At 48.3% G+C, this 14,224-nt stretch overlaps 4 protein-coding genes across 4 annotated transcripts; all 4 read right to left on the reverse strand.

The window, feature by feature from the left end:
- Positions 1 to 1,254: 1,254 nt before the first annotated feature.
- Positions 1,255 to 2,255, reverse strand: H257_09960 (hypothetical protein). The gene has a single exon (XM_009836352.1). The coding sequence runs from the start codon at positions 2,120 to 2,122 to the stop codon at positions 1,337 to 1,339; it is 786 nt and encodes a 261-aa protein (XP_009834654.1). The 5' UTR covers positions 2,123 to 2,255; the 3' UTR covers positions 1,255 to 1,336.
- A 1,445-nt stretch (positions 2,256 to 3,700) lies between these two features.
- On the reverse strand, positions 3,701 to 6,897 carry H257_09961 (TKL protein kinase; the record flags this gene model as incomplete). The annotated part of the gene is made up of 6 exons (XM_009836353.1): positions 3,701 to 4,549; positions 4,627 to 4,826; positions 5,454 to 5,599; positions 6,092 to 6,233; positions 6,277 to 6,568; positions 6,616 to 6,897. 6 exons carry the CDS (start codon positions 6,895 to 6,897, stop codon positions 3,806 to 3,808), a joined length of 1,806 nt encoding a protein of 601 aa, XP_009834655.1. The 3' UTR covers positions 3,701 to 3,805.
- Positions 6,898 to 7,895: 998 nt separating this feature from the next.
- Positions 7,896 to 9,674, reverse strand: H257_09962 (TKL protein kinase). The gene has a single exon (XM_009836354.1). It carries the CDS (start codon positions 9,655 to 9,657, stop codon positions 7,975 to 7,977), a length of 1,683 nt encoding a protein of 560 aa, XP_009834656.1. The 5' UTR covers positions 9,658 to 9,674; the 3' UTR covers positions 7,896 to 7,974.
- Positions 9,675 to 11,804: 2,130 nt separating this feature from the next.
- Positions 11,805 to 13,954, reverse strand: H257_09963 (TKL protein kinase). The gene is made up of 5 exons (XM_009836355.1): positions 13,453 to 13,954; positions 13,145 to 13,382; positions 12,987 to 13,066; positions 12,516 to 12,683; positions 11,805 to 12,360 (listed from the first exon to the last, which is right to left on the reverse strand). Exons 1-5 carry the CDS (start codon positions 13,837 to 13,839, stop codon positions 11,854 to 11,856), a joined length of 1,380 nt encoding a protein of 459 aa, XP_009834657.1. The 5' UTR covers positions 13,840 to 13,954; the 3' UTR covers positions 11,805 to 11,853.
- Positions 13,955 to 14,224: the final 270 nt, after the last annotated feature.

Raw genomic sequence — 14,224 nt, forward strand, 5'->3', positions numbered from 1 at the left:
TTATTAAGCTTAAACCGCGCACGATAAACTGTCCCCCAATTTTGCCTTGACATGAGTGGAAATCGAAGTAAATGAAGACATGAGTGGAATTCGAAGTAAATGAAGGCTAGCTGAAGTCTATTCAAGCCAATTAAATATTCAGAAGAACATCAACCTTTCGACTTCATGCTGTACTTTTCAGAAGTGAAATCCCATTCCTAAGTGATGAGTAAGCCGCATTAGGAGGTCTCTTTCAAGTGCACCATAAATTGGACATCTATGTTACTATTAATATTACTGTAGTACGCACTAACTTAACGTTATTATACGACACTTGCTGTAACTATTAATACATACGTCGTAGTACTTTGCAATTACGTACTCCGCATTAATAGTATTAATAGTACTACGCACGGTTAATATAACTACGTAGTATTAATAGTACAAGTACTATTATCATATACTATTACTACTACGTTGTAGCATGTACTAGTACATCAATGCTATCTTACATGTAACCGGTAACAGTTAGTCGCGCGTTGTCGCAGTTCCCCCATACGTTGTCGCATCCAAGCCAAGGTCAATACGTAAATCAAGTAGCTTTTGTCAACTGGGTCCCAGACCCCCAGTCAATACAGTAACCGCATCAAAATAAATGTTCTGAACGTTCATTTCCGTTTGTCGATCCAACATGATGCGTCCCGTTCCTGCTATAAGTCCTTGTAATCCATCCACGTGTGAATCGCATACATAAGAGAAGTAGTACTTGTGCGATGGTGGATATGCAACGTTGTGATGTCACTTCAGTAACGTTAACCTAGTTCACACTAACTCACAGTGTTCAATCTCCTCCCAGATAAACCCTTGTCCGGTTGTGCGACGATTCGCCTTGCCCCCCACACGAACGCTTACTCTACAAAACAACTCCGTGCTATAAGATGGACGCAATCTTGGTTGGTTGTGTTGCTAGGATTGCAATGAGCCGAAGATACACCTAGCCAACTACAGTGTCGCTTCGTTGCCTGTCACCAATCTTAAGCGAGGGAATTTCTGAATTGTTTTTATCACATTAGGATACTGGTACATGTACTATTTTAATAGTACCTGTTAAAATAGTGAATACTCACAGTATTGAAAGTGAAGTACGTAGTACAGTACCTACAGTACTAGTATTTACAGTTTTAACTGTAAATGAAGGATCTGAAAAAAATGTAACGCCTGGCATCGAGTTTATCCGGACAAAATGACTGGGTTCGAAATTTTAGGAAACCGCCACCGAGCTTGCGATCTTCGGTGGCATTGTGGATTTGCAGCAGTTGGACACACCATGAAGTGGTCGCTGCTGATTGTGACGCTGCTACTCCTGTCGGACTCCCTTGAATCTATCTCGACGCACAAGCAGAAGAATGCGCTTGGCCGGGCCCGTCGAGCCGCGCTGGGGCAGTCCAAGTCCGCGTCGAGACCTCGCATGTTCATGAAGGCGTCGCCGTCGGGGCCGACAACGTTGAAGAGCCAGTGCTTTGGCTACGGTCTCGTTCCATCTGCGAGCGGAGGCCACTACGGCGCGTGCGACGGCTACGCGCTCATGCCGCAACCGTCGTGCGTTGCCCGAGGCAGCGTCTGCACCGCGTACAAACTCGTTCCAGCCCGCGACGTGCACTACGACCCATCCCCTCCTTCTTCGCAAGACGGCGGGTACGGGGACACTGGTACGCCATACAACACGCCTCCCGGGTCTTCTTCGACCTATCCGCCTTCGACCACGTACCCAACCGAACCCACGACCACCAAGTTCCACTACCCTCCGGTTCCACCAGTCGAAACCCCGTTCTCGTCGACGTACCCGCCCGTGTCGCACCCACCCGTTGTGACCCCGCCCGCGGACACAACCTACCCGCCCCAATCGCCCGTGGCCTACCCGACAACGACCCCTCCGACTCATTATGGCCATCCCACGACAACCATCAAGCAGGACAACGCGTACGGCGGCAGCTCCACGGAGCACCCGTCGGAGCCCCTGTCTGGTGGCGCCGTTGCGGGAATTGTGATTGGATGCTGCGCCGCCGTGGGCTGCGCCGGCGTGTTGTTTTACATGAAGAAGAAGCAAAAGAAACGCGAAGAAGAGATGTTCACCCAAGGTCATAATGACGTAGAAGATCCAGCGCACACGGGGTATGCCGCCATGTAAGCGAAAAACGCTACTTCAAAGTACATAACAATAACGTGCACAGTGGTTTGCATAAAACTAACCTGACGATCTTGATCCTTGTCCAACATTGGCAACAGTACTAGTTGTACGAACGAACGATCCACATTCTTCACAACGTTAAAAATATAACCTACTTCCTCGTACAAAAACGTATTCTATGGCCATGCAGAATTGCTCAAGTAACATGTTATACCGTTGGATCAGGACTGTAATCGGCTTTTAGTTGACTCGTAGGATGGCATCGAATGCAAAAGGAATGGTAGTGCATATGTCAGGTGCATATAACTAGTCTGACACACTACTACTATGACAAGCATCGACATGCACCGCTACTGTACTACAAGCAACAAGATTTGGCCCCAATGCATGCACAAGCCATATATCGTTTAACGTTACTGTATGCGTTCCAATTTGTTATAAATCTGAGAATTCAGAGTTCAATAAGTCTCGCTGTTATCCGTACCTTATCCATATAAATCTCAAGAGATAAATTCCCACCGGTGGGAGTTATATAGCTCAAGAATATATTATAAGATTGCCACACGTGTCCCTAAAATGGCGCCTCTATCGCTAGACCAGGTCGATCAACACGACGCGGACGAGCATTTCCCAACAAACGAGGGCGGGCCTTCGAGTGGAAATTGGGGCTTCTTCACTTGGAGGAGCCCCCACTGCGCCATTCCTTGCACGAGCCCGCTTTGCCACACCACCTGCGTGTTCGTTCCTTGCATTAACGTTACATTCCGTCACTGTTTACTCCACCCTAGAACGCCTACAAATGTTGCTCTCTCCCCAATAAATATACATCAGGGCCCAAAATTGTGGAAATTGTGGGCAATAAGCTGCCTGTAATGAACGAGCACATGAATGTCATAAAGCCAGCCCCCACCTTCAAGATGCTACCACTTGAATAGGTATTCCATCGTGTGAAGTATTTCCGTAGCCCCCCACGTGATATACCACCTTCCCCTGTCCGTACCACGCCCCCTTCAGCTCCCTGCATCTACAACCCATAAATCCAATGTTAATTCGACTCTAGTAGTTACGACTTGTCATTCTCCCTTTGTGTTGCTCCGCCGTACTTTTGATGAAACATATCAACCAGGACAGATCCAATGATATCCACAGGGTTACTATGGTATTGGCTCGTAGATTCTACATCGAGATTGACATAATTGTTGCCAGCATATAGAGATGCCAACAAGATCGAAACTACTAAGCACACACACTCTTGTACTACACCAACACGTACATTATTGTGGGTAGCTATTGTCCAAATATAAGGGCGTACAGTAGCCGATGTCCATTGTACCTCCCACTCACTATATATATATACTTTGGATATGAGATACAGTAATACGAAAATGAATGTGGTGTATATATATATATATATACGAAAATGAATGTGGTGTATATATATATATATATATATATATATATATACGAAAATGAATGTGGTATCAAAGTATAGCCAGCCAGCCAGCCACCCCCCCTCACCACTTCACACCAACAGGCCGCCACAACACTACTATATTACACTTCACGTTACTTGCCACATCTTATCAACACTACGATTACACGCACATGGTTCCTCGAACTCTTTTGGTTGTTGGATTTCTACAACGCAGCAGCAATATACGCTGCGTGACTCGATGTTCCTGGCGTCTTCAAGTCGAACGCAGGGATTAGCTGTGACTGCCGGTGGTTCTGCTTGATCAGGTGTGAAGTCAGCTCCATCGCAACTTGGGCGGCGCTCGGTCGAGCCGTGTAGTCGTAGCTCAAGCATTTGGTCGCCATCACCTTGATAAACGGCGGGACCGAGTCTGAAAACGCTGGCGTAATCTTGCCGTGGGCAACCTTGGACGCCAACTTGGCGGCAGACATCCCCGCGACCTCGGGTTGTAACGTTGTGTCCTTGTACGGGTCCTGCAAAGTGTCCAGCTCGGCTAGCAGCACCCCAAACGAGTACATATCGGCCTGGTACGAGTACTTGTCGCCGCGGAGTACCTCGGGCGCGATCCACGCCGACGTACCCACCCGCGCCGTCATCACAGCATCACATGCCGTAGGCCTCGACACCCCAAAGTCGGCTAGATGGGCCACAAACAAGTGATTCAGGAGGATGTTTTTGCTCTTTAGGTCCCTGTGGACGATGCTGTGGGGGGTCTGGCCGTGGAGGTACGCAATCGCGTCGACCACGTTGGCCGCGATACTCAATTTTGTGGGTCGTGGGGTACCATCATTCCCGCCGCGCCACGTGAAGAATGATGATCGTTTGTCCCTCGGGGGTTTCGCGAACTCGGCGCGCAGGAACTTGTGCAAGTCGCCTTGCGCCATGTACTCTGTCAACATTGAAATGTCCTATACAGGGTACATTTGCATGAATACATGACAAAAAGGGGGGGTGCAAAAGACGAAAGCGGATGTCATGGACGAACCTGAATACTAGACCATGTAAACCCGACAAACGGCACAATATTCGGGTGCACCAGCGTCGACGCGAGTCGGATTTCGTGCATAAAGTGCTCAATGTGCTCCATCTGTTGCGCCCTGGATGGTAGCAGTTGCTTGAGGGCGACCGCGATCTTGCCGCGTTCGTCCGTGTCCAACTGGGCGCGGTACACCATCCCATACCCACCTAACGGAATTCATCAGAATACGCACGACGTACGTACAGTACAACGGTGGAGAGGATTTATGTAGAGTAAGTATTCAATGCTGATGATAATGCATGTGTTTTGATAGGACAATTAGAGAAGGATATGTTTTCTATATTGTGATATATTCGATACGAATTTCCAGACCCCGTCGAATCGAATGTATCTCGCCGCCGAATCGAATCACGAATCATCGACGCTATTGGCTAATCCATTTTTGAGTGGATATATTTGATTGGCAGAAAGGACAAGTATATTCAACCAATCAGAACTCCGGCGTGATTCAATATTGATTCGACAAACCAGGCGAATTTTGGAAGTTTATAGCGAATTCACAATAACGTTTTTGTTGTTATTGTGCTTTTCGCCGAATTTTGGGGAATTGTTGAAATCACCAAGAAAGCGAGCAAAATAAATATATGATTCAATAAAAAGAATGACGGAGGTTGCAATATGATTGGCTAAAACCAATCAAAGATACCTCTTAAACTTAGATATATATAATATTTCGCAGGTCCGGCGATTGTTGGGCGGTTCATTCAACAAAACAGGAGTCGAACACAAAATATATACAGTATATATATATATATTAATATATATATATATACCTTTGGAACGAAGAGAAATCTGGGACAGTTTATTTTGGGGGTGCCAGAACTTGGCCATTCGGGCGTCGTATCGAATGTCGTTGAGGGCGGTCGTGGACGGGTCGTTCGGGTTGGCCAGTTGCTTGGGGTGTCGTCCATGTTGTTTTCTAAGGAGTTATCATCAGTCTTACATATATATACACTTTGAAGTATATATATGTAATGACTCCAAAAGGTATTGTGCTTTTCAGTCAAATTTGTCTATTTTGGGGGATTGATGAAATCGCCATCTAATCGGGCAAAGGAGTATGATTGGCTACAACGAATGAACGTTGCAATATTTGATTGGCTAATAAGATTGATTGAAGCATTGCAGTCACAAAGATACCTCTTCAACTTAGTTTTATATGAAATTTCGAAGGTTCGGCGATTGTTTCGGCCAACCGCCGGAGGAAATTATGAGTAGAACACACAATACTACGTAGTACGGAGTAGTATATATATAACCATATGTATTCGATATATATATATATACTTGTATATGCCATTCACAACAATCTATATATATATATACTTGTATATGCCATTCACAACATATATATATATACATTGGTAGTATACTTCGCAGTCTACATTAACAGGTCTCTACAATCTTTTACCGAAACGTGAGATGGTGAAACACATGCAAGAGCCGGTGTCGACGTTTCTGAATGACCAGCGCGAGGACGAGCACGAGGATGCCACCGACCAGTCCGGCGATGAGAAACAGAGAGATGGAAGACTTGGACGTGGCGTCGGTCGCTGTGGATGATGGTGACGACGGTGGTGACGATGGAGTACATACCATTTCTACTGTTGCTGCGGACGATGGCATCGCATTGAGGCATTTCGCGGTCCACGGTAGCTTTGAGGATACCTGGCGCAGTGGTGGCGTTGATGTGGCACGCTCCGACGACGGAAGGGATGAGGCGGAGGTAGCGCTGGCACCCCTGGCACGACGCCAAGGACGGCTTGCCGTTGGCTTGACACGAGGTTGATGCAGATTGCATCTGACGATACACGTCTGTGCATTCCTGCCGACAGAATGCCGCTCCAATGGGTAGACTCGTTGAAGTATTGGCGCCGCCGAGATCGATCTACGACACATCCCATGATGAGATCGAACAGGAAATGGTAAATGTACCATGGGGAGGTCTGTGGCGGCAAGACTACCGGTGCAAGTTGGTGTGAGGCCTTCCAAGAGACCGAGTGCATCGCGGCAGGATGGGACCTGGCAGTAGACGGCAGGATCTACATGCGGGAGCTTGGACGTTGCGACGCACAGCGAGCGCTGCTGCAGGTAGGCAGATCGCATGCTGTCGTTGCAGTCTGCATGTGCATGAGGAAGCAGCAGAAGCGCCAGAAGTGCCGCTGGGAAGTGCAGGACCTTCATAAAGATGTAATGGATCCAGTCCCGCTGGATCATTCGAGTCCGATCGAACGTTGTCACTTGAGTGCCCCGCTCAATCCGATTCAAATCGGCATAATTTGTAACATTCATGAAATGTCCGAATTTACAGACTAAATTCGGCATTTTGTATGGCGCTTAGATCCATAATCCTGTTTAAACACTGAATGGTTGGGGATATAGGCAATGAATCGCAGTATAGATGGGACAGGCAGCCAACCAAAGTAAAAGTTGTGTGGAGGGAGGAGGCATGCTGCCACGTCGGCGGAAGGTCGCCCGCCAGACAGACACGTGTATCGCTACCGTAAAGCTATGGCGGGTTGGCCCTTCCTTCGTCCTTCCCATCACCGAAGGTGACCTTCGGAATGCCGCCGCATATCGTTGCATCCAGCTCCACACACCCCGAGTCAGGTCCACAGTCGTCGTGACATCCCAAGGCCACCGCACAACACAAAGGGTGTACATACACAAGAAACCTTCACACGTTTTACAAAGCGGCGACTTGCGGTGCTCGCATACAGCTGTAACCCCGACATACTAGTACTACCTACATACCGAAGCCACCACATTGGCTCTAACTGGTCGACGTGTACACTGGTTTATTCGTCGTCGTCGTTCAAATTGGCTCTCACTGGTCGACGTGTACTCTGGTTTATTCGTCGTCGTACGTATACTATTAATATTATTAGTAGCATTGGTTGTCATGCTTACAGTATATGCTTATTTTTATATTATAGGTTTTATTTGGCTTAATTGTTTCAATGTTTTTTTCTATTTTTGCACAAATACGTAGTACTATTAATACTACTAGTAGTATATTTCTTCAAGTATTATCCAAATATGTACTTTAGGTCATCCAGATAATTATATTCCATTGCTCTAATTCAAATTTATCAAGAATATAAGTTGTATATAATGTATACTAGTTTATAATGTATACTAGTACTAGTATAAAAAAAGAATAAAAAAATGAAAACAGCCCCCCCACTTCCTGGATTAACTGTAAAAACACAAAATGGATCACATTGTGGCATAGTACTATTAATATATTTAAAGGTATCGTCGTACAGTAGTAGTAGTAGTAGTAGTATTAGCTTAGAGGGACTTGGCGATGGTGTGGATCTTGTATGAGAGGGCCATGGCGGTGGGGCGGTCGGCTTCGTCAAAGGCGAGGCATTCCAAGGCCAACGTGAGCAGGCCTTCAGGCATGCGGTTGGTGAAGTCTGGCTTGAGGGTACCTTCGGACACCATGAGCGCGATGCGGGCGTTCGAGAAGGCGGCGTCCTTGGACTTGTTCATGAGGTTCGCGTACGGCGCATCGGTCGTGTCGAGTTCGCTGAGGAGGACTCCGAACGAGTAGATGTCGGCCTTCTCCGTGTATCGGCCGCCCGTGAGGACTTCGGGAGCGATCCACGCCACGGTGCCGACGTTGCTTGTCATGGTGTCGTCTAAACTGGTCACGCGACTAATGCCAAAGTCGCTCAGCTTGGCTTCCCACGTGTCACTCAACAGCACGTTTTTCGACTTGAGGTCGCGGTGAATGATGGTCGGTTGGAACGAATGTAGGTACACCAATGCATCTGCGACATCGGCGGCGATTTGCGTCTTGGTAATCGATGACGAGGGTGATGTGTGCCAGTGCAACACCCGATGCGACTCGTGCTTCTTGCCCTCCTTCTTCAACAACGAACTGACGTCACCCCGAGGCATAAACTCGCTCAGCACGGCCAAGTCGTGCAGCGTCGACCACGCGATGCCTATAAACTTGACGATCTTGGGATGCTCAAGGCGCGCGCAGAGCCGGATCTCGTTCATAAACTCTTGGATCGCGTCGAAGTCCTTGGACTTCGACGGCAACAACTGCTTCATCGCAACGTCATCTCTGCCAAACGTCGCGTGAAACACGACGCCGTACCCGCCCTTGACGAGCAAGCTCACGTTTTGGATCTCGTTCTGAGGGATGCGAAACTGCGCGAGCTCTTCGTCGAACCGGATGTCGTTCGCGATGCGCCCGACTTCAGGGCCCGTGTACTTGTCGTTGTGGCCATAGTCTTGGCCATTGTTGTTGATTGTGTGGCTGTCGTTGTTGATGTAGTCAAAGTTGCGCTTGGCAATGTCGTTCTTGAGCTTCAACTTGTAGATCACGGCCCCGAGGATGATGAGAATCGCGCACGCGATCCCGATGATCACAAACACCGTCGAGTTGCTGCCCGTGTCGGCCGCCGCGGCGTTGTCCTTGGCCACCTTGTCCGTCTTCAGTGACTCGCACTGAGCGAACGAGTTGACCAGCCCTTCGTCCGTGAGCACAAAATCGAACGCGGCTTGCTCGTACCCGCAGATCGACGTGAGAGACGTCCGGAACGTCGTGTCGTTGAGCGTGCGGCACGGCTGGCAGCTGGCCGACGTCCCGACCTTCCGGGGGTCTTCGATGCAGTTCTGAAGGTTCGTGGTCATCTGGGTCACGAGCTTGCTGCACTTGTCGTCGGCGTCGCACATCTTGGGGAACGTGTACTTGACGTCGGACAGCGATTGTTTGCCACACCCACTCTCCACGGCGATCTTTCCCATGCGGTGGATGTTGCTGCACACGTCCGTCGTGCAAAACGCAGCCGGGTTGTTGATCTTGCAGTTCAAACCCTTTGCCGCCGCCACGGCTTTGTTCAAGTTTGACAGCGTATCGTTACATGCGGCAGTGATCGGCGCGGACGTCGTCGTCGGCGTCTGGGCCGCTGTGACCGCCGCCAACGCCAGCGCCAGGAGGATGTGCGTGCTTCGCATCACAAGGATTGATTGTGGGTCGCAACTCGATCGGGATTACACATCCTCTGCCCTCCGGATACCGTATCTTCGAACTTCGTGTTCGCTGGATTGTAGAACGAGCGAGCTATTCCCTCAAAACAACATGTTGTACTATCTAGTAGTATTGTCATTGGAATTCATACAGAAATTGATTGGTCAAAATACTAAATGCCTTGGATTTGATTGGCCAATTGATTTCATTTAAGCGTCGACCAGGCGAGGCGGGTAGAATATACACTGTAAAGTGTATAGATCTAGAAGTCTTGTATTGAAGTCAATACCACATACTAGTATCTCTTATGCGCTTGCATAGAGCCTCCATTCTACGAATCATCACGGCACCGTACTGCATTTCTGTATTTCGCACACGACCGCTTGCTTTCACGTAAAAGACTTTTTGCTGCTCAAACTCCTACAGTACACTTGTGTGGCCACACATCGGTAATTTATGCATGTATTGCGAGCTGCACGGTAAATATCCACGATACTGTTGTCGAATGGGTTTTTATGTAACGTAGAATGCCGATTGTTGCAAATGTTTATTTTTTCTATTTTTGTATATTATATAGTGCAATACAATTTTCGGAGAATGGCCATAATTCCTAGGCAATTTTCAGGGTAATCCTCCAATTATCAATTTGCAATGTATTTCGCACAATTTAGCTGCATATAGCACTTCATATATGCTATACCTCTATAAAGTGGTGTGCCAATTGTTGACGTATTATATTAACCGTCGGTATTGTATGGCTACGAGTATACTATTACTAACGTAAATGACCAATTTATAATCACTTTTCCGAAGGCGTCATCGAAGAATTCACATATCTCCGGTCTCAGGAACAATTTTCACATTCTGTAAAGTGATTGCTAACAACGAAACATGTTGCTTTAACCTCATCATCATAATATCACCTTTAAGGATATTGTTCAGGTACAAAAGTCAGACTTTCCAAGCAAGTTTACTCTTTTTTTGGAGACCAATTTATGATGCCTTTTTTAAGCTTGAACTATGTATGGCAACTTGCTTACAAATTGTGCGAATAGGGTACGTATTGTTGACAGGTAAAATATTATTTTTCAAGGTTATGCGTTTAAAGAGAAGTACTTGAACTATCGCATTTCCAATAACGACAAACAGATAGACAAGTGACACAGTGAACAAGGTATTTTAAGATGCAAGTATGAACTCCGGAGTACGTCATTGACATTATTCTACTCTCACGACTAGATCACTGCTACTTCGATGGCAGCGGCTTTGGTCCGCGCCGCTTGTTGGGCTGAATGGCCCCAGCCTTCGTGGCACGAACCTTTCGCATGACCAGTGATGTAGGGTATCTTAGAAGTTCGTGCAACATCCCGTCCGTTCTTTCCTTGAAGGACTTCGGCGATGGCAAGCTCCAGGTCTGCAGGGGTATATTGAATGCGGCGCTGAGTCACCATCAAAGCTGTGATTGGGATTTGTTTGGGATTTGAAACTCGAGCGTATAATTTACGAGAGGTTTGCCGCCAAAAAATATTGCGATGCGATTGGCTGATACGGAGAGATCATAAATTGGTACAGTGATCATAAATTGGTCATTTGCGTTAGTAGTACATATTCAGAGGTTTATTCTGTGATTAGCGCTTTTCCATTTTAGGGATCAGTGATTGGCTTAGATTTATTCGTCATTAATTGGCACATCGTGTTGATTCGACGGAATAGCTCAGTGTAACTTAGCAGTACTGATCTAAACTATTCAGTACTACGAAGTACGTAGTAAAAAATCGCAGGATAATAATTTCGTAACGTTACAATGCTACACTCACAATCCGATCAATGGTGCAGTGTATGTACAAGGGTTTATGTATGTGTGTATATAAGGCAGTACGATGTGTGTCGGATCCGACACGGTATACTTGGTTGTTCACACCATGTACCTGGTATACATATACTAGTACTACATAGTACTAGTAGTATGCAAGAATCCCCCCGCCCTTGCACACATTTCCATGTAAATTATGTGCGACCTCGCAACTTGACGATCGGTTGCACAAAGCCAGTCGAAGTGTACATGTACGTCGAAGAAATTGCAACTTCGATTGTTTATCCCTTAACCGGATGCTTCAATTATCCAAAGTTTCCATGAAAAACAAATTGGCATGGATTAAGTTAGGTCTACAGACACATGGACTCTACACCCCGAGGATGAACGACCGCAGGCGGTACGATAGCTCAATGGCGGTGGGTCGGTTCTGTGGGGCATGGGAGAGGCACTCCCGCGCCAGCACAAGCAGTTCGTGGGGAATGAGGTTGGTGAACGACGGCGACAGCCTTCCTTCCGCGACAGACATGGCAATGTACGCGTTGCTGAGGCTCTTGGCCTTGGCCTTGACCTTCGGGTGATGCAAGTCGCTCGAGAGTTCGTGGTGGTGTTCGTCAATGTACTCGCGCGTGAGTTCGATGTACGGGACTTGCAGCGTGTCCAGTTCCGAGAGGAGCACCCCAAAGCTGTAAATGTCGGCTTGCTCCGTGTATCGGCCGCCCGTGAGAACTTCCGGCGCGATCCACGCAATCGTGCCGACGTTCATCGTCATGAGGTCGTCCGGGTTCGTGACCCGACTGTAGCCAAAGTCATTCAACCGCGCATTCCACGTGCGGCTCAGCAGGATGTTCTTGGACTTGAGGTCGCGATGGATGACCTGACAGTTACAAAACCTCAGTATAAGCACATCCACTAGGCCACCTTGGTATAAGCACACAACATTTCTATAGGAGGATCATGGCACTATCGCGAGGGAAAAGCTTAGGCAAGTCCAAAGCTTTTCCCTCGTGTTAACGACCTAGATGTCCTTACCGTCGGTTCAAACGAGTGCAAGTACGCCAGTGCGTCAGCTACTTCGGCCGCGAGACTGGCCTTGGACGTGCCTTGTTCCAGCAGTTCGCGGCGCATGCGATGGCGGCTCGATTGATAGTGTCCGCTCAACGTCGAGCGGATGGAACTCATGGGGGTAGCCAGCGGAGTCTACATGAACATGTAATCACATTGTCATGATGATTTTCTTCATTCACAATGTCAGCATGTCGATAAAGAGAGGAGTAGGGGGATATGAGCGAGGCAGAGAGCAGAAACAGCAGCAGCGAGCCTCGGCCCATGCGGCGGTAGATACATTTTCCTTCGGCATCATCGAACACCTCAAGTCTAGTCGCTCGTCGAGGTACAAGCTAGGGGACCGTGGGTGTGATGGAAGCTCTCCTGAACCAGTGCGCTGCTGCTGCTGCTCATGCTCACCATCCTCCAACACTCGACAAGGATCAAGCATCATACCATTGCTTCCCACGTTGGCCGCAAGCGGCGGTCGGCCACTGGCGTCTTGTTTTCATACGCCAAGAAACCCGTCAAATCCCCTGGTCATATTAACCGGATAATTTGAGCAAGAAGTTAGCAAGGCATTCGTAGATCGTTCAGCAACACACTGGGCGTACCGTTGGGCATAAACTCGGTGAGCAGCGACAGGTCGGCGAGACTCGCGCCTTCAGTCCACGCTAGCCCGATAAATCCGACGATGTTGGGGTGCTCGAGTGTGGCCGCGAGTCGGATCTCCCGCATGAAGTCGGTCACGATCAACAGCGAGTTGCACTGCGACGGCAACAACTGCTTCACGGCGATGTCCATGTTGTTGAAGATAGCTTGGAACACCACCGTGCCCGAGCGTTTCGCCACCTGTATATACATCATGGAAGGTTAAAAGGAGTAGCTACGCACTCAAAGAAGATAGGATGCATGGACGTACCAGACGAAGGTTGTAAAGCTCGTGATGCGGGATGCGGGTGTGGGCAAACGACGGGTCGAAGCGCACGTCGTGCGCAAGCTGCACTTGACCCGCGACCCCGCTCACGTTGTCGTACGCAAACTGATACGAAGTCTGGTTGCTTCGTTCCATGACGGCGCGTGTCGCTTGGATCCGTCGAACTTCCCGCAGCAGGGCGTGGTGCCGCTGTTGCAACCGCGAACTCAGCCGACATGCCAGGAACAACAGCGCGAGGACCACCAACGTACTCACACTCGCAATGAGACCGATGGCCGTGGTACTCATCTCGCCGCTGTTGTCGTGGGCGTACGATCCGAGTTGGCGGCGCAGCCGTCGGCCCAGCGCATCGTCGGCCGTGCTGCCCGCCATGAACGTCTCGCGGACGCACGACGTATTTTGCAACAAAGCTCTCCACCGTTACTTCGGTGCTGTTGAGTGAATCATCCGGATAAAGGACGAACCAAATAACAACCTAATAAAATCACCTTGAAATCTCTATTTACAACGTAGTTTATTTTTAAATTCGTTAAATGACGACACTCCCTCCGAAGTAATTGAAACGGCCGGTTTTAAGCTGGAAATCTGGTTACACCTCAACTCACATGTTTATTGAACCAGTGATGCTTACCGAACTTGGGGAAGAAGACTATATCAAGTGGCAATCATTTCATTGCCATCAATGTATTCCTTTCACGAGTTACTAGAATGTCGTTATGGGTTCGCACAGCGCTGCCACACGTTGATGGCGTGTGGC

Source organism: Aphanomyces astaci, assembly GCF_000520075.1.
Source record: "Aphanomyces astaci strain APO3 unplaced genomic scaffold supercont1.25, whole genome shotgun sequence".
NCBI classification, from domain to species: domain Eukaryota; phylum Oomycota; class Saprolegniomycetes; order Saprolegniales; family Verrucalvaceae; genus Aphanomyces; species Aphanomyces astaci.

Bases quoted from the DNA above. Each gene is read 5' to 3' on its own strand.
- H257_09963 (XM_009836355.1), bottom strand. From the start codon at position 13,839: ATGGCGGGCAGCACGGCCGACGATGCGCTGGGCCGACGGCTGCGCCGC. The intron at 13,383-13,452 runs GTACGTCCATGC...ATGTATATACAG, and splicing joins AGCTTTACAACCTTCGTCTG to GTGGCGAAACGCTCGGGCAC. The intron at 12,684-12,986 runs GTATGATGCTTG...ATGTTCATGTAG, and splicing joins GGCCAACGTGGGAAGCAATG to ACTCCGCTGGCTACCCCCAT.
- H257_09960 (XM_009836352.1), bottom strand. From the start codon at position 2,122: ATGACCTTGGGTGAACATCTCTTCTTCGCGTTTCTTTTGCTTCTTCTT.
- H257_09962 (XM_009836354.1), bottom strand. From the start codon at position 9,657: ATGCGAAGCACGCACATCCTCCTGGCGCTGGCGTTGGCGGCGGTCACA.